Genomic DNA, 17,907 nt, shown 5'->3' with positions numbered 1-17,907 from the left:
TAGTCCAGGTGTCCCTCTCTTGCTTATAGTGATACCATATGATGCAGTATCACAGGCCTTACTTATATGCCAACATATACGGCATCTGCACCTCCCCCCCTCATCTACAAGGTTTATTACCTCATCGCAGAAGGTTAGATGAGTCTGACCAGCTCTGTTCTTGCTGAATCTGTGCTGGCTATTACTCATATCCTCCTTTTCTACATGTTTGCAAAGCCTTTGGTTGTTCCAGTGCTTCCAAGGATGGAATCAACAATGACTGGGAAATCACTTCCTAACTCTTCCTCCTCTCCTCGTCTTAAAGACTGGTGCTTTGCTTGCCATGCCCAACCTTTGGAAACCTCTCTGTGGTCTGCTGCTGTGTAAGTCAGCACATGGCTCGCCTGTACCTTGAGCGGTGAGCACATTTCTGAGGTTCCCTGAAGTACCAGGCAAGGGAGGCAAAGGTGACTGAGGGACAGAGCAGCTTCTGTGAAAGCAGACACTGAGTAAACTACAACTTGATGATGTGGAAAAGAGATGCTTGAAGGAGGATACAGTAGAAGTACAAGAATTATGAATGACATACAAGTGAATAAGGTCAAGAGAGACATGGACATACTGGAGACAGTCTAACGAAGCACCACAAGGATGATGAAGGGACTGGAGCATCTCTCCTGTGAGGAAAGGCTGAGGGAGCTGGGACTGTTCAGCCTGGAGAAGAGAAGGCTCTGGGGGATCTCATCAATTTATAGAAATACCCGAAGGGAGGATGCAAAGAAGACAGAAAGGCTCTTTTCAGTGGTGCCCAGGGAGAGGACCAGAGGCAATGGGCACAAACTGAAGACAGGGGGTGCCCTCTGAACAACAGGAGACACTTTTTTTACAGTGAGGGTCACTGAGCGTGGGCACAGGTCGCCCAGGGAGTTGTTGTGGAGTCTCTATCCTTGAAGATATTCAAAAGTCGTCTGTACATGGTCCTGGGCAACTGGTTCCAGGTGGCCTTGCTTGAGCGGGGGGGTTGGACCAGATGACCTCCAGAGGCCCCTTCCAACCTCAACCAGTCTGTGATTCTATGAAATAAGGAAAGGCTTAAAACAACCCAAAGGAAGTATGTCTTCACACGCACACAATTACATTGCGCAACTGGCTGCCACAGGATGTCCAGGGTGCCAAAAGTATGAATGGGCTCAAAAAGTGATTAGAAAACATCATGGAAGAAAAATCTATGAAGGGCTCTCAAACCTGATGACGCAGCTACAACCTCTGGCTCAGGAAGGGAAATGGGATCACGTAGTAGAGGAAACAGCATTTGTACTTGCACCATTCCTTGTATTTTCTCTGCAGTCATCTACCAGAGGCCATGTCAGAGAGAGGACACCAGGGGCTCTTAAACTTTGGTATAAGCCAACGTGGTCCTTCTTGTCTTTCCTTAGGTCCACAGTGACTAACCAGAAGAAAAAAGCAAATCAAACCCACACCTCCTCTTCCTTTCCTTTCTTCGTCTGTCTCTCCTCTCCCACAGCTTTGGCTGCTGGATTTCAGCAGATATGAATCAGACGGTGACTGTTGTGTTCCTTTTGTTCTGTAAATGATTAAAACAGAACATTTCACACTTGCTTTGTGGCCCAGCAGAGGAATGCTGCATTGTCTCCTTGGCAAGTCCCGAGGTGGAATTTCTGGCTGTGGAGAAAGTGAGGTCAGGGAGAGAGAAACTCTCCAAACAGGGAACATGTGCAGACTGCTTCACTGTCTCTCTCCCGTGCTTGCATGTCTTCTCCCTCTCTTCCGTTCCCTCATCGTTCCCCTCTTTTCCACCTCCTTCCTGCTTCACTGGCAATTTTTCTGCTTGCTGCTTTAAGATGATTTAGCTGAATATCAGAAAAAAAGAAAGAAGAATGAAAAATGCAAGGTGAAAGCCTCCAGCCCAGAAAGCCTTGCATAGACTAATGAGAATGTGGTGAAATGGAGAAATAAAGTGGGAGTGTGGGGTATGAACCCCACCTTGCCAAAATCAAGAAGAAAATGCTTGTGTAGGAGATGCAATATCTCAGTGGAAACCCCTAGGACCTGTGCCTCACGTTTCCCAACAGCCGAGCAGAGGAGGGATTAGCTGGCTGTGCTATTTATACCTGCAGCCTGGGTATGGTCAGCCTGCTGCAGGAGGCTCCCCACAACGGCGGCTTGCAGGAAACACTGCTTTTGTGATACCATCTGCCGGGAGAATAAATACGCCCAGGAATGAAATCCCATTGGATAAATAAAAAGGGAAGGAAAGAAAAAGCCCTGGTCCCTGCCCTGTTTGTTCCCACTGCTTCGTAGCCATCCAGCTGTTTCTTTTTCTTTGTTGTCCTGACCTCATCCCGTACTGGAGTGAATCCAGAGAGTGAGTGCTTTGCTTAGCTGTCTTCTGCCAGAAACCAAACAGGTCAAGTTATTAGAGAAAAATGAAAGCTCTTTGGCAGAACTGGAAAAACAGATGTGCGGAGATATTTCTGCTGCCTCAAAATACAATGCTGCCTGTTAAGTGCGTATCAGAGGGGACCTGATAAATACGCACAGTTGTCATTGTGGAAATCCTAACAGTGGCTATTAATTTAGCAGGATGGGTTTCTTTGGGGCTCCCCAAACCGCTGAGCTCACTGCCTGCCTGGTAGCAAGATTGCTTAAAAACCTTCTGCAGATGTGGTTTAGAAACTGCTGCTCCAGCGCCACAAGAGGATTTGCCTCTGCTCAGTAGTTAGAGATGCTTCGGGACGCTGAGGATGAGTAGAAGGGTCTCTGCGGGGCAGGTGAAGCCTGTGACTATCAAGAAGAGGTAGGATTTTCTCCACCTGAGGTAATGGTAAGGGCATCTTTCACATCAAAGGCTTTGTGGCTTTCATTTACTCAACTTACCTGGGTGAAACTTTCTACACAGTGTATTCTGATGTCTTGATTCAGCTCTTTCTGTGGGCTCAGCATCGCACGGTGGTTATTCGTGCTGTCCCCAGCACTGGTGTTAACGGGGCTGTAACTCTCTGGCTGCCCGTCGGTCATCATTAAAAGCAGCAGCGACAGCAAGAAGTGAACCTGCAAGCAGGCATTTGGGGTTGCCGCAGTGTGAGGCGGAGCGGGACAATTATTTGTTTGCTTGCAGCATTAGCAATCTGCGGGATTACACGCATGGGTGGGTGCAAATGTAACAAGTGTCAATACCTGGGTGCGCTTGCGGTTTGGGATGGCCGTGTCGCTTCTGCAGGGCCTCGGTGGTCCAGCCCCGGGTCTGGCGGTAGAAACTGCTCAGACCTCCCCAGCCATGGGGAATTCGGGATGGCACAGGGATGCTCAGTGATCCAGGGGGCTGCTAATGGCCGAGCCAGGAGGCACCTGGAAACGCTTCTCCCTTCCCATGCAGCTCGCTGATATGCATGCGAAATGTATGAGAGGTATTTATTTCCCACGGCAGGGTATAACAGACATGTGCTTCCAGCCCATGGATCATGTGTGTCTCCTGGACCAGGGAGAAGCCGAAGGGAGGTAGTGAAGCGAGATGGCACCGTCAGCTCCCCTCCGCTGACCCGACAGTTGGAGTTGTGGTGGCACTTGGCCTCAGCTGAGCAGGTTAGGACCAAAAGGGGCGAAGGATGAACTTCTTTCCTTCTCCAAATTCAGTCAGGGAATAACATAAAAAATACAAATATATATATTAAAAAAATAGAAAAATAGTGGAGCTATTCCAAAAGTCACTGGGGGAACAATATTTTTAATATATATATTTTTATATATGTATTAATATAAATATAAAATTAGTGGAGCTGCAAAGTGGAGAACCTTGAGCGGCAGTTGCCTTGCCCTCCTGGGCAGCTCCCCGGCAGTTATCGGGTGTATCAAACCACAGAGGGATTAGAGAACTCCCTCTCCGGTCTGCCGTCCTTAGTTTAGCAAGTCAAAATAGAGTTGAACAGGAGAAAGGATTTGAAAATCACCTGGAAATACACACCAGAAAATGAACAGTTTTGGGGAAAAGAGAAAAGACACTTTTACCTAGGCAGAAAAACAGGCTGTTTTCCTTGGAAACATAACAGCATGGTTCATGAGGTCCTTGTGATGCTACTGAAAGACAAGACAGCAGATAATACTTTTTCTTGACATATTTATTCTTCTAGCACCGAAATCACCACCGATCATCACGCAGCAGTAGGTAAAAGGGGAGCATAGATCGTGGGGTCAGAATGAGAAACAAAATGAGCCCTCGGACAGGCTGCGCCTGCTTGGCTGCAGGTAGTACAGCCAGATCGCTCTGCAGTCGCCCAGTCCCCCACGACACAGGCTGTGAAGCAGAATAACCAAAATAATGTGTCCTGTTTTGCCCAACCAAATGATAAAAGTTGGAGCGTGACAAAAAGTAGCTCTTGAATTGCCATTTTGAACAGGGCTCAGCGAGCAGTGCCCTCATCCAACTTCATCCACTGCTGTGAACAGGCATCTAACAAGCCGAGGGCAAAATTTCACCTTCATTTACAGCTGAGCAGGTTCATGGTTTGCCTGTGTCTATAAGCAAAGGCAACATTTGTCTCCAGGGGAGGTAGGAGAGAGCAGCTATACAATCTGAAAAACCAAAGGCCAGCTCCTCCAGGGGACCGAGGTGTCTAACTCCATCTGTCGTCAAGGTTCCCCATGATTTTGCAGAGGATTTAGCGTTGAAAAACCTTAATTTGGGCCTGACTTGCTCTGAAATGCTCAGGGCATCTGTAGGAGACAAGGGAACCGAACATCCCTCTCTTGCCCAAGTCTGCTACCCTAAGCACCAGCCTGTGGTTTTTCTCCTGAGGAGGCCAAGGATGCGATGGTTCCCTTGCCTCCCCCTCAAACAGCAGCGTATTTGCAATTCTCTGCTCTCCTGCTTTGGCGTAACCTCAGCCTGCACGAGGTGACCTGAGGGAGAGAGCTAATAGCTGCCTCAGCCTCAAAGCTTCGGAGAGACACCCGCAGGGACAGCACCCGACTGCCACCTCGCCTTGCACACCGGCACGGAGGGAAGGGCACCGCTGGGAAACGCAGTTCTGGGGTAACTGCTGCCGTGGGAGATGTGCAGATGCGGGAACGGCGGACCCTGATTTCACCACCAATATTTTTTCCTCCTTTGCCCCTTAGCCATATCCTACAGTTTCCCCATGGCTTGCATACACCTAAGCAACATCAAGCAAAGCTGGATTTTGCGATTTGAAAAAGCAATGCCTCAGACTGCAGTGATTCACAGCACGTTCCCAGCGCCTGGAGCTGCGGGGAGTCCCCGCTGGACCCGTCCAGCCCTGCGGCGATGGCACCGGGCCAGCTCCCATCTTGCCATGCCCCTTTCCAGGGCTGCGGTGGCCCTGGACGCATTCCTCTTCAGCCTGTCACTGCATTTCCAACTGCTTTTACCCCTTTGGCGCAGTATTTCGGGAGGCAGAAGCCACCATCAGTTCCTTTGGGGCCTGAAAAGCTCGTCCGTGTGTTAAGCGCTGGGAGAAATGCCTGCAAATCAAATGGATAATCCCAGTGTCACGGGGCATCTTGCTGGACTGAAGGAGGCTGGAGCAATGAGATGGGGAAACCCAAGGAGCGTGCTGGCAGCACCAGTCATCCAAAAAGAGAGGAAAGGATGCAGAGGGACTGCTGAACCCGGTTTGTGCCCACATGGCCCCGAGGAGGGGAACGAAGCGTGGTGCAAACACTCGAGGAGATCTCCCATGCTGTCCCCCGTGCCAGACCCTCGGCAGCAGGGCCGGGGTGGGCTGGGGAGATGAAGCCATGGCTCCAGCCCGAATGAAAACGCATCCCATGGAGCTGGTGTGCCAAACTGCAAAGAAACTCTGAGCTGACAAATGGCCCGTGTTCCCGTTATCACAGTGCTTGTGTCCAGCATCGGCCATAAATCCCTTGATGTCAAGGGATACGTGCATCCGCTGCTCGTGTGAAAATGCGTGATGAAGTGGGTGGGCAGCAGAGGAAAGGGGCTGTGTTTAAGATCGGGGGGCTGCGTTTCAGTCCGGGGGGGCTGCCCCAGCTCCGCACTGGAGAGGTACAGCCCCGTCACTCCCCAACAGCCCCCCGCTCCTCCAGGAGCAGGGAAAGCAGCCGGAGCCCTGGGAGATGGGGAGGGTGCCTGGGGTTCACGTACAGGCCTGGGACTCGGGGTAACTCCTATCAACTGCACGTTGCCTGCGAGGCTTGGAGCGGGATTGGGGGAGCCGGTGTGGGTGTCCAGGGTGGGATTCAGGTCCCAGGCATCCGCAAGCACGAGGCGGGGAGGCCCTGCCGCCGCACGGGCTCACCCCTGGGCGCATCCAGCTGCTCGGCTGGCTCCGTCCGGGGCTGCAAAGCTCCAGCAGAGCCCGGGGCCCAGCCCGGGGCGCTGGGGCTCCCCGAGGCACCCCGGGACGCGGCGCTTAGCGGCCGCCCCCCTCCTGCGGGAGGGGGGGCCCGCCTGGCCACACCCCCGCCCCGCCCGCGACCCCGCCCCCGCCCCGCCCATGGCCCCGCCCCGCCCGGCGGTGCGCGGCCGGGGGCGGCGGGGAGCGGCGCGGATGGCCAAGGTGCTGCCGGGGGCGGCGGGGCGCGGAGCCGGAGGTAGCGGCGGCAGCGGCGGCGGGGGGGGGGAAACTCTGGTCCGGTGGGGTGTGCGTGTGTCTGCGCGTCCGCCTGTGTGCAGCCTGCGTCTGCCTCCCCCCCGGGCGTGGGGCTGCGGCTGCCTTTGTCCACGTGTGTACCGGGGAGCGCGGCGGGGCGTGCGGGAGCGCCGGTGCGGGCTGTCCCGCCTCGTACCCGCCCCTGCGGGGAGCGGGCGCTGCCTGCGCCGCCGCGGCGGGGTCGCTGCTCCCCGGGGAGGACGCGGGAAGGCCCGGGCAGCCCTGGGCAGCCCTCAGCGGGCTTCTGGACCCGGGCTGCCTGGAAACCCCACCCGCTGCGGGAGCGGGGGCGAGTTTATCCTCCCGTTGGGGCCGAGCGGCCCGGCCGGTTCGGCCGCGGGATGATACTCCGTGTTTCTCCGCGCCCTCAGCCCTCCCCGAGTACTTCGGGGAGTTGGCTCCCCTCCCGAAAAGGGCAGAAGCAGGCGGGGGTGCGAGGCCGGGCTCAGCCCCGCCGCGGCCGCCCCTCGGGCTGTTCGCAGGTTATTTTGAAGGCGGAACGTGCGGGGCAGCCGCCTCCCGCTTCCCCGGGGGGCAGCGAGGCGAGCGGCCGGGGCAGCGTGTCCAGCCGGGCCGGAGCGGCCGCCGGTGTTGTTCGGCGGTGGCAGCGTCCCCGCGGGTCCCGCGGCTCCCGGCCGTCGCCCCTCGGCCCGGCCCGGCCACCCGGGGGGGCGGGAGGCCTCGGGGGGGGGCCGCCGTGGCGGGGGCGGCGGGTCCCGTCCCGCGGGGACGCAGGGGGCGATCGTGGCCGCGTCCCGCGGCCGGTGCGTGGGGCCGGGGGGGCCGTGAGAAACACGGTGCCGTCGTAGGGGGATGGTGAGAGGGAACTCTTACATTTAACCTTCCTACCCCTGCAGGGAGAACAAAGATAAACTCCTGTTTAAAGGAGGGGAAAAAAAAAAAAGAAGAAAACACTGAAAGAGCAGAAAAAAAACCCACGAGAATTTAACTGGAATCCTCCTGCCAGGTTTTGTGATTCATAGTTTTAACTACAGGAAGGTCGCTGCTTGGTCTTTTTCCTCTTTCGATGGAAAGAGCGTGTTGTGGGTTTTTTTTTTCCTCTTTCCTGGTGCTGTGTGAGCGTCCCGGGAGCGGTGAGCGGCTGCCTGCCGAGCGTCCCACCGGAGACCGAGCTCTGGCTGCTCAGGCGTCTGCGAGGCCCTTCTCGGGCGTCCCCGAGTTCCCTCTGTTTCGTATGAAAATAAGCCTAAAAAGTTTCCTGAGAGAGGGGTGGCCGGGAAGATGAGGAGTCCCCTGATTTTTTTCTTGTGCACAGCCGCCTGGCAATGCCATTCCTGCTGACAGGTGTGCATGGAGATATATATATATATATATATATATATATATTTACATATACGTAGAATTCTTTATATAAATATATGTAGATATATATTTGTATATATTTATCTATGTAGAGATATATAAAAATATATGTATATATATATGAATACATATATATCTAATATATCTATCATATATATCTATATATGAATACATATATATCTAAATATAAAGTATACTATACTACATATATTTATATTTTTATATGTGTGTATATATATGAGAGAGAGAGAGAGAGAGAGAGATGTAGTCATTGCTAATGGCTAGAAAAGCTCTTAAAAGCATCCTGTAAATACCTTACCAAGAAATGCCCAAGTGGTGAGGGCAGGGAATATCGGGTGGGTGACAGCCCCTAATGAAACCCTCTTTGGGGTTGTGCTGGGCGCGTGCTGTAGCCCCACATGGAGGGGCCGCATCCTGCTCAGCCTTCCCATCCCCAGCGCCAGCTGGAGCAGTAGTACGAGGGGATGAAGTCAGGGGGCTGGTTTTAAGTTGTTAAATAGGGAGGGATGTGCCCCCCAGCATTGCTGGGGCTGGGACCCCCAGTTTCCCCAGGCTGTGTGGGGCCGGTGGGAGCTCCCCCATCACCTGCATGTCCGTCCTCCTCCTCTGTCCTGATGTCCATCGCTCCCCTTTGCTTTCTGCCAGCATTTGGCAGGGGGGCTTTGCTTTCCCTTTTCTTTTGGAAAGCACTCAGCTGCTGGCGGAGGGCGGCTTCGGCCGACACAAGCACGTGCTGCCCTTCCGAAGCCCCGATGCCCGCAGGATCAGCGGTGGCTCTCTCTTGTTTTTCATTTCCAAGCACGCGCTGCTCCTGTGCCATCGTGGAGGAGCGTAGGGGCAGCTCCTGGGGTCCTGGCCCCGCACAGTGATGTGGACCAAATCCACCGCACATCGGTGTCCTGGACGGAGGGACTCTTGCTCCTTGCAAGAGCTCCTCTGCCAGGAACCGCCAGCGCAGAGCTGAAGGTATCGCATTGCTCCAGTGCAGACGTGCCGAGGGAGGTTTGTAGGGATCCCTGCAGCAGCTCCGGGAGGGATGTGCGCGGGGTCAGGCTCAGCTGGGCTCTGGGGATGCATGTGGAAGTTTCAGGGAGATGTGGAGATGTTACTGCTGACCGTGGCAGCTTTCCTTTGGGAAACAAAAGCCTCATGGTCCCCAGTGCCATTTTTTAACACTGATAGGCGTATAACTCGCTTTAAAGGCCAGATCTGGTATAAATGTTATTCGGTGCTAAGGTGGGAGTACGTGCCTTGTGCAGCCTCCTTGTCCTGGAAGCCATTAGGAGGATGGCTGCATGCTTGGGTTTTCGCACGGAGACTATCTATCTGCTAATGTAATAGTCCCAGTGGAAACTTTAGTGCTCGGGAATATTTTGCGGATTTGAGAAAAATCCCAGGAGGATTTTTGGTTTCATACAGCAATTGCTTTTTGGCAGCTTTGGGATAGATGTAATCTGGTTCCCATTTGCGTCCTGAATTTTCAAATGGAACGGCCTGCCTTCGGCTCAGGGCAGAAGCAGAAATAGATGGAAGTAAATAGAAAATAACAGTAAAACCAAGAAGAACAACATCACCTCTATACAAAAAAATTGTTAGGGCAACTTTCCTGTTGAAATGTTGCATTTAGGAAGTGTGTTCTTTTTTGGTCCTTTAAGTGACTTTTTCAGTAGGGGGGATGCTGCTGTGGGTGTAAATCTGGAGCAAATCTGTAGAAGCTGGTGAAATCACTCTGGATTTGGACTCACGTGGGTGAGAGCAGAGTTTTGCCTGGCAGTAAGGTGTATGCTGCGTGTGGCAGCAGGTCCTGCAGCATTTGCTGGCGTGCCTTCTTGTCGCTGCCTCTCGGCGGCCTTGCCACAGCCCCGGCGTGTCCCACCGCGGTGCGTGGCCGTGCCTTTCCCCGCGCGCGTCTCCACCACGTCTTGAAGTTGTAGCGGGTCCCTGTAGCACGAGCCAGGCGATGGCAGCCGGCATGCGTCGAGGCAGCGCCTTTCGAGGAGCGGGGTGATCTATGGGGGGATGCTGCATGTCAGGAAAACATAGCCTGGGATTAAATAATCGAGCAATACTGGGGGTTATCTGCTCTGACCATATTGTTTAGCACAAATATAAATGTGCTTTAGACAACAGTAACTCCACTGATCAAGGCTCAGGCTGGAACATAATGAAATTATTTTATTAATTTGATTTGATTTAATTTAATGAACAATTTTACGAATTAAAATGCTTTTAGTAAAATTCAGTCTCCATTTAAGACCTAAGCCAACTGAAAACCTGTTATTCCTCTGCCCTCCCTCCTCCGTGTCTATGGTGTGAGCAGATATTTCAGTGAAGTCCCTGCCAGGCTGAGGGATGGCACGTGGGTCCCGAGGTGCCGGGAGGGCAGGAGGCACCGGGGCCCCCCCAGGGACCTGCTCTGGGCTCCTGCATCCCTCGGAGGCGGGGGGGGGACTTCTCAGGGGGACTCCCCCTCGGGATGGCTACCTGGGTTGGGCAGGGGGTCCCTGCCAGTGCCGTGTCCCGTCCCCTGGGACGTGTCCCCCTGCCTGCGACGTGCACCGGTTTTGGCCGTTTTCGAGGCAATGGCTCCACGCCGTCGGCCGTTACTGTGATTTTTCCCGGTTCTAAATCTGAGCTCAGCCATCTGGGAGCAGGAACTAAAGGCAATTATCTTGTTAGCACTTCTGTGTATAATACCTTTATTAAATTTCTGCATTTTAAAAGTGGCTAAATATAAATTGCGTGTAATGGTTTAATAATGGCAGGCTCATAATTTTAATATATATTCTGGTGGGGAGACAGTTTACGTTCTTTTTCCTTTACACATGACACTTAAGAATAATGCAAAGGCAGCGCTCAGTGAAGGGTTATCACGAGTAGTTCTTCACATGAATCAAATGAGGCACTGTGGATCCTTAGCCCATGGTTTGTTGTCTGTGTTTAAAAAAAAAAAAATAGAAAAGCTCCAGAAATCTGAAGATCCATACGATAGAGCTCAATGCCTGCATTTTCAGTTAGAGAGTACTGTACAGTCTTTGTACTATTTTTGTTCTGTCCTTGTCCCAGGCTCCTTTGTACGCTGCAAGTTTGTGGGAATGACTCAGGGAGAAAGCTATTTAACCTAAAGGACACCACTGGCAAAAAAAAATAGATGGATAAAGAGCGATGTCAGTGACTGCGAGCGGGAACCGAGAAGAATATTTGTGTGTATCTGAGGAAGAGGATCCTGAAACCGTCTCCAAATGGGAAGGAAAAAAAATCGTCTTTTTCAGATGCTGTTTATTCTGTTCAAGAAGGGAGTTTTATAATATGAGGAACTAGACTTAATGATCCACAGTCCTAGGTCCTATTTCACTTCTGGTTAATTAATGGAAGGGCTTAAATATCTAAGTGACATGGATCATGCCAGTGCTTTTCTGTAACGTGAGCATTTTTAAAGGCACTAAGTGCAGCAAACTTAATCGTAGCTTAAACTCCTGCTTTGCAAGTGTCTTGTCTGTATGTTGTAGCTGGTTGATTTATGATTTTTTTTTTTTTTTCCCCCAGTGGAAAAAAAAAAAATCCTTCCCTAAGAATTTGCGTGATGAATTTTTATCTTGGAGTTTTTTATGGCTTGGAAATCAGAATTTACGGTGTAGTGAAAATGTCTGCAGACTCTTCGCTGTGCTGACAAGCAACACGGCTGTAGCAGAAGCGTTGTCTCACTCACGAGCTCCATGTCAGCCTTTATATTTCACTCTTTTACGGAGAGTTTCTTCCCTTACTTTCAGCTCTGAATAATACTTACCCTTTTATCTCGGAGCAGCAACGCTGACGTGAGTCGTAATTGTGCCACTGGCACTTTGATCAAAGTAGAAATTTCAATTATTGATTCAATTCTTTGAATAAATTTAGGCTAGCTGCGTGCTGTAGACTCACTGTTATAGCTGCAGAGGCAGATGTATGCCTCGTAATATACAGAAGCCTTTAAAATGCACATATTTCTCCAAAGCCTAGTGCAGCCACCTAAGGAACGTGTGTCCCTTCCTCCATCGGGTTGATGCCCAGGTAACTGCTCCACGCCTGGAGCTGCGGTGAAAATTTGTCGCCTGCATCTTCCCGCTGCTCCGGGGGTGAGCCTGGGAAGGGGGGAAAAAAACAGCGGGTTATTCTAACGTTATAAAACTGGTAACCATCCGAGATGAAAGAACTGTGATGGGTACCATTTGCTCCCACATGCCTGCGCACCCGATTTCCATCGGGAGGGCGGGGAGGTGTGGGCATCCGCGAGGGATCTCCCGGGCAGGCAGACTTGGCTCTGCTCTTTCCTGTATCCATCTGATCTCATGCCAGGTTCAGGAGCTGCTTTCAAGGCGCCTTTGCTTTGCTTCGCTCATAGCTTTTTTGCTCGGCGGCTTTGTTTTTTGCTGACGGGAAGCGTATATGAAAATAAGCGTGTGAGGCTGAAGTTTTATGGAAAGTGTTCATCCTTGTAGTCAGTTAAATTTGGATGTGTTAGCACGATTCCTTGGGAGAGACGGGGTTTGGCTGCCTTCGTCGCCTTTTCTCATTAGTCTTGCGAGTGCTTTCTTGGACGATGCACTTTTTGGAGAGTGAAATGACAGTACCCCAGCTGGGAGACTCCAGGAGCTCTTCTCGAGCAAGGGAATAGCACAACATGGATCCCGGAGCTAACACTGGGATGAGGATTTCTTTCCCCAGAGCAGGGAGCTGCGGAGGGGGGGCTCGGTCTGGTGAACCCTGCCAGGCACAGGGGCGAGGCTTCTCCCGGCTTAGATGTGGCAGAACCTTGGCTTTCATGTGGGAAACGTGAGGTGCTGCTCGCTCACATCTGGTGTGCGTTATGTGGGTTGGATTTCTGTCCTGCAAGATGTTCCTGTGCTCCTGTGAAAATAATCTTAGTGATGCTTGTTCAGTCCTCACGGGGCTCGGCAGCCCTGGCAGCGGATGTGAGGTTCCCAAGCAAAATTACGGGGTGCGGGAGTGAGTCAGCCACCCCAGAAGTGACCTAGAAAACCTGCACATCAACCGGGGAGCTGCTGATGGGAAACAGTCACCAATGTGTGTCTGAGCCCCTGCTCTTCGTCGAAGCTGGGGCTGCAAAAGAGTCCCAGCACTGCCGGAGAAGAGCTGCCAGTGGGACCAAGAGCATCCTTTGTCATCCTGTTGGAAGTGGCATCTCCTTTTTGTAGGTAAACCAGGAAATGGGACACGTGAGTTATTTTTTTCTGACCCGAAGGAAACTCAAATCTGCCTCCCAGCCTTGGGAGAGCGGCATGGCTGTGTGGATGGGGTATGGTGATCCCCCCCTCTTGAAACTGGGCTGATGCTTGGGAGAGAAACTAAGGCTCACAGGCCGGGATGCACATGGAGGGGCATCCAGCCTCGTTGGGGGATCCCTGTGACCCACTGGAGGGACTGATGGGTCCACCTGGGGGGATTCATGGCACAGCCCTCAGCAGCCCCTGGGACCCTGGAGCACTGCCACCATCCTTTCGTTGGTTCCCTTAAATAATTATTTTCCTTTCCTGTTGACCTGAGATTTTTATGCAGTGACAGGGCAGACAAAATATTTTAAATGTGGAATAAGGTATTTATACTCCTTTCTGGCTTGGCTATGAGACAGAAGGACAGATGTGGGCTTGGAAACGATGTCATTTTTGTTCTGTCATTTTTGGACCTCCCTTACAAACCGTGGCAGAGTTTATAGGAAAGTGTAAAGCCGCCTTACTTACTTTTTAATTTCAGATGATTGCTTTGGATGGTATTTGAAACGCCTCGGTCTCTTTCGAACCGCTCAGTCAGTAGGGTACAAATTGGGAGAGGATTTTTTGGAGGACAGCTCTGTGTTTTTGTTTGGCTGGGTGGTTTTTGGGTGGCGGAGGAGGAGCCGTCTGTGCTGGCAGCGTGGGCTGTGCTGCAGGCAGCCGTGGAGCGGTACCCAGGCGGGCAGCAGGGTGAGATGCAGAAACTCATCACTCGGGCGCTGCCTCGATGTGTTGCCTCTAAATAGCAGCAAACTGTTTGCGCAACGGGCAGGGTGAGAGGAGTAGTAGTAGAGTTTGGCTGTAAGAAAACGATTTTTGACTATTTTTTTGAGGAGGAAGTTTACTTCTTGGGGATGCTGTTATTGCTCTAAGACCGTGGCTTTCCTGTAATGTCACAGCGATGAGCTTCCTGTGAGGTTTTGCTTTAGATCCTTTTCAAAACCAGACTGAAACCACATCAGAAAGAGGAAATATTTAAGCGTTGCTCCTCTGTCTCTGGGTCCTTGCTGACTGTCTGGTGTTAATCTTAGCAAATGATTCATTGAAATAATTCCGAATCTTCAAATGAATTGTGCTGCTGTGTAGTAACCCTCCAGGATAATACATATGCTTCTGTATGGCGTAACGCATGCTTATCAAAAAAAAAAAAAAAAAAAAAAAAAGGAAAACAAATGCACTGGTGTCAGGCAATCACTTAGATGTGGGAGAGTCAGTAGAGATGAAGAAATGAAGGCCTGGAGCAGCTGCCCAGTTCAGCAAGGACTGAACCAGGCCAGAAATATGGTCATGACTTGCAGAGTTGGCTCTAAGAGACACCAGATATATGGCAATTGAAGAGGTGATGGCTATGGACCAGGCTGTATCCTGCATGCCGGGGCCGAAGGAGCTGGGCTGGCTTTGGGAAGGGGAGAGGCAGCTGCCTGTCAGCATCTACAGAGATGATGGGCTCAGCTCTTCTTGACAGCGACAAAACACGGGGCAGCAACTGTGGGTTGTGGCTTGGGACGTTTGGGCTGGATGTGGGTAGAAAGCCCTTCCCTGGGGACATGTGCTTGGAGGGGTGATGGTCTCCATCCTAGGTTGCCCTCAACTGGCTGCTTACCCGTGGCCTCTGGGCACCGCTGCTCTGGCACCAGGATTCAGTTTTAGGGATGGAAATTGCTTTTTTGGTGAGCATCATAGAAGAATGAGGAGGTTGGTGGAAGGAGCAGGTGCCCGAGCATCAGAAGGGTGCCTTGCACCCCTGCAGAGCTGGGTGTAGCAAACCCTTTCCCTCTGGAGAGGGGAGCTGGGATTTGGGAGGCTCCGATAATGGCAAGGGGGGAAAGAAAAAAGGCTCGTGCCTTGCTCCAGATGGCTTGTGAGGCTTCAATAAGCTTTCAAGTGTTGTGTTATTGCCCATGATCTGGATTGTGGCCATACGCCAAGCACTGATCTTTCAGCAACTGTTATCTGTTTTACACATAAACTGGCTTTCTGTGCCAGTTACAGCTGACATTTTATTAAAATCTACTGTGAATGAACATAAAACATCATTGCATCATTTTTAACATCATAAAACATTATTACATCATTTCATGATGATAAAACATCAACATGGGTACAGCAAAGTGCAGTGGTTTCTGCCTGGGTCAGAGCTACTTGGTTTCAACTCCAATATAACAGAGATCGGAAAGCGAGCGGTTTGACAGATGCCGGCATTTACCAGTCCTGGCGATTATAGTACAATATTGCTCGGCCACGGCTGCAGCCCCCAAAGGCAAGTGGTTAGGTGAGAATTTCTGCTTTTATCGTGAAAAAACAAGTCTTTATTCTCTGTTTTGCATCTTGGACAATTTGAAAGCATGACCCAAGGGTGCATACAGACTCAAAACGCAGCAGGCGAGTGCAGGATTTTAGTAACAGTTTCTTTCTTTTAAATTCTGTTTGGTGAATTGTGAGGCCAAGCTGTAGTTGCTGGTAGTTCAGGTTGCCTTTAATGCTTGAAACCGCTTGTCTTCCTTGGGTGTGTGGATTTTCTTTGTTTTGCCCCAATCCACTTTTTATTCATAAAACAAGCCCGGGCTCAAAACTCCCTTGTTTCATACAGAATTCCTGATTCCAAGGCAGGATCATGTGTGTGGAGGAGCAGTGAAGGGTGTCCTTAATGTTATTCTGGACCAGAATAGGATAATAATGTTGGAAATTAGGGTTCTTGAGATTTTTCTTGGGTTTGTATCAGCATCAGCACAAATTCCAGAGCAGTCTACCATGCTCATTTTCACAAACATACTCGGCTTAGATCTACTCAAGTGAGCAATCTTTCCCTCTTGCTCTCTGAATATAGATAACTGCCATACACATTCATGCATAATATGAATGGTGAAGTGATGAATTCATTAACATTTTGCAGAAATGCCTATTTCTTCTCCTCCGGGCACAGAAGAAAATAGTATGTTCATGCCTGTAGAGAAGATGGACTGGATCCTGCCTTCCACTACCCTCTTTCTGCCCTGCTCCATGCAGGGGCATGGGGTTAATGGTGGCCTGTACGTAAGGAGGACAGCAAAGCAACCTCCTCATGTGATATATGCCAGTGGGCATGCAGTTCACAAAGTACAAACCAAGCAGTCAGATCGATAAGTCCAGGTCACCCGCGGCCGATGTTTTTTTCTTGCAGAGCAAGGTGCTGCGTTTCCCTGTTCCTGTGGGCCTCCTGCCCCATGGGATGGGTGGATGCCCCGCTGGGACGGATGGACACCCTGCCGGTGCCACCGTGAGTCCTCCACCTCCTGCCCGAGCACGTCCCTTGGCAGTGGCCAGTGTTAGAGGTCGATGGCCATCCCTTAGTCTAAAATGTCTGGCAATGGGTGGTGTAAATGGAGAGCGATTCTGCTGCATCCCTGCTGCACCAGGGTACTCGGGGCCAGGAGGTGCTCACTTCTAAGGTTTGAACCTCAAAGAGGCTTCTTTTTACAAAAATGAGGTAGTGCTTAGAAAAATGAGTAGCAAGCAGAAAATCGTAGAACAGCCCAGGTTGGAAAGGGCCTCAAAAGATATCTGGTCCAACCTTCCACGGGAAGGGGAGCCTAGATGAGCTTATCTAGCACCCTGCCCGATCACATCTGGAAGACCTCCAGTGATGCGGACTCTACCATGTCACTGAGGAGGTTGTTCCAGTGAGTGAGGGTTCTCATTGTAAAAAATTTCTTTCTTATGTCAAGATAAAACCTCTCTTCGTGCAACTTGTACCCGTTTGCCCCTTGTCTTCTCCATGTGGCACCTTGTGAAGAGACAGCCTCTGTCCTCTTTGTAACTGCCCTTTACTGGAATGCTGTGATGAGGTCCCCCCGCAACCTTCTCTTCTCCAGGGAGAAAAGACCTAACTCCTTTCAGCCTTTCCTCACAGGGCAGGTTCTCCAGCCCTTTGATCATCTTTGTGGCCCTCATTTGGATCCTCTCCAGTCTGTCTGTGTCTTTCTTGAATTGTGGGGTCATGCCAGTGTGATTCCTGTCTTGAATTGTGGGGTCAAGCCAATGTCATTCCTGTCTTAGCACTGCTGTGATGCATGTTGTATGCGCTTGTTAGAACAAGCACCGCCAGAGAAAGCCATCCCTGAGAGCAGATTTAGGATGAGCCTTGTTGCTTGCCAGGAGGGCTTGTTCCTGCTCACTGATTGTGAAGGGGGCTGGGGGACTAGTCCAGCCATCGATGTCTGTGAGGTGCTGGAGTTCAGGCGTGCGGCTCCTGTGCAGTCGGTCTGCCGGACACATTCCCGTGGCTCTCCAGCTACATCGTCTCCTTACCATATTAAGAACATCTGGAGAAAATGATTTATAAACTCTCTCCCTTGATAGCGTTGACTGTATTTTATGTCTCAGCAATTTTCTGTATTGCTGAACTATTATTCATGAGCAGATTTTGTGGCAAAGCCTTTCCCAGACTTTAGCCCTATTGAATATGTGGCTGGGTCCTCACCTACCCTTCTTTCCTTCTTCTTACCCACTCCCTCTTTCACTTTTGCTCTGACTTTGTTGGCTTCATGTCCCAGGGCCATGCCTTGATTTGTGAGCTTGTCACTGTCGGCTCTTATAAGCTGGGCTGTGCCAGCCTTGCTTTTTATCTGGTCTGGGGACCTCAAAGGCCAGCCTGGGTCGGTGCATGGAACATGACTTGGTGGCTG

At 51.2% G+C, this 17,907-nt stretch overlaps 1 protein-coding gene across 11 annotated transcripts in view; it reads left to right on the top strand.

The window, feature by feature from the left end:
• AMOTL1 (angiomotin like 1) overlaps nt 1-17,907 on the top strand; it is an 89,424-nt gene that overhangs the window by 21,073 nt on the left and 50,444 nt on the right. The window contains exon 1 of one of the 11 annotated variants that reach the window (XM_087757827.1): nt 6,487-6,573. The exons of 7 other annotated variants lie outside the window; for them this stretch is intronic. In XM_087757827.1, the coding sequence (XP_087613953.1) occupies nt 6,531-6,573 (43 nt within the window). In that variant the 5' untranslated portion in view covers nt 6,487-6,530. Of the gene's footprint in view, nt 1-6,486; nt 6,574-6,685; nt 6,706-13,149; nt 13,169-17,907 lie in introns of those variants that run through there. 3 more of the 11 variants (XM_087757832.1, XM_087757831.1, XM_087757833.1) reach the window with 3 other exon arrangements.

This window comes from Nipponia nippon, unplaced genomic scaffold (assembly GCF_047370975.1).
Source record: "Nipponia nippon isolate SJK-2023a ecotype South Korea unplaced genomic scaffold, ASM4737097v1 scaffold_2, whole genome shotgun sequence".
Taxonomy (NCBI): domain Eukaryota; kingdom Metazoa; phylum Chordata; class Aves; order Pelecaniformes; family Threskiornithidae; genus Nipponia; species Nipponia nippon.
Note: the sequence above shows the minus strand (reverse complement) of the source record. Positions and strands in the feature narration are given on the sequence as shown.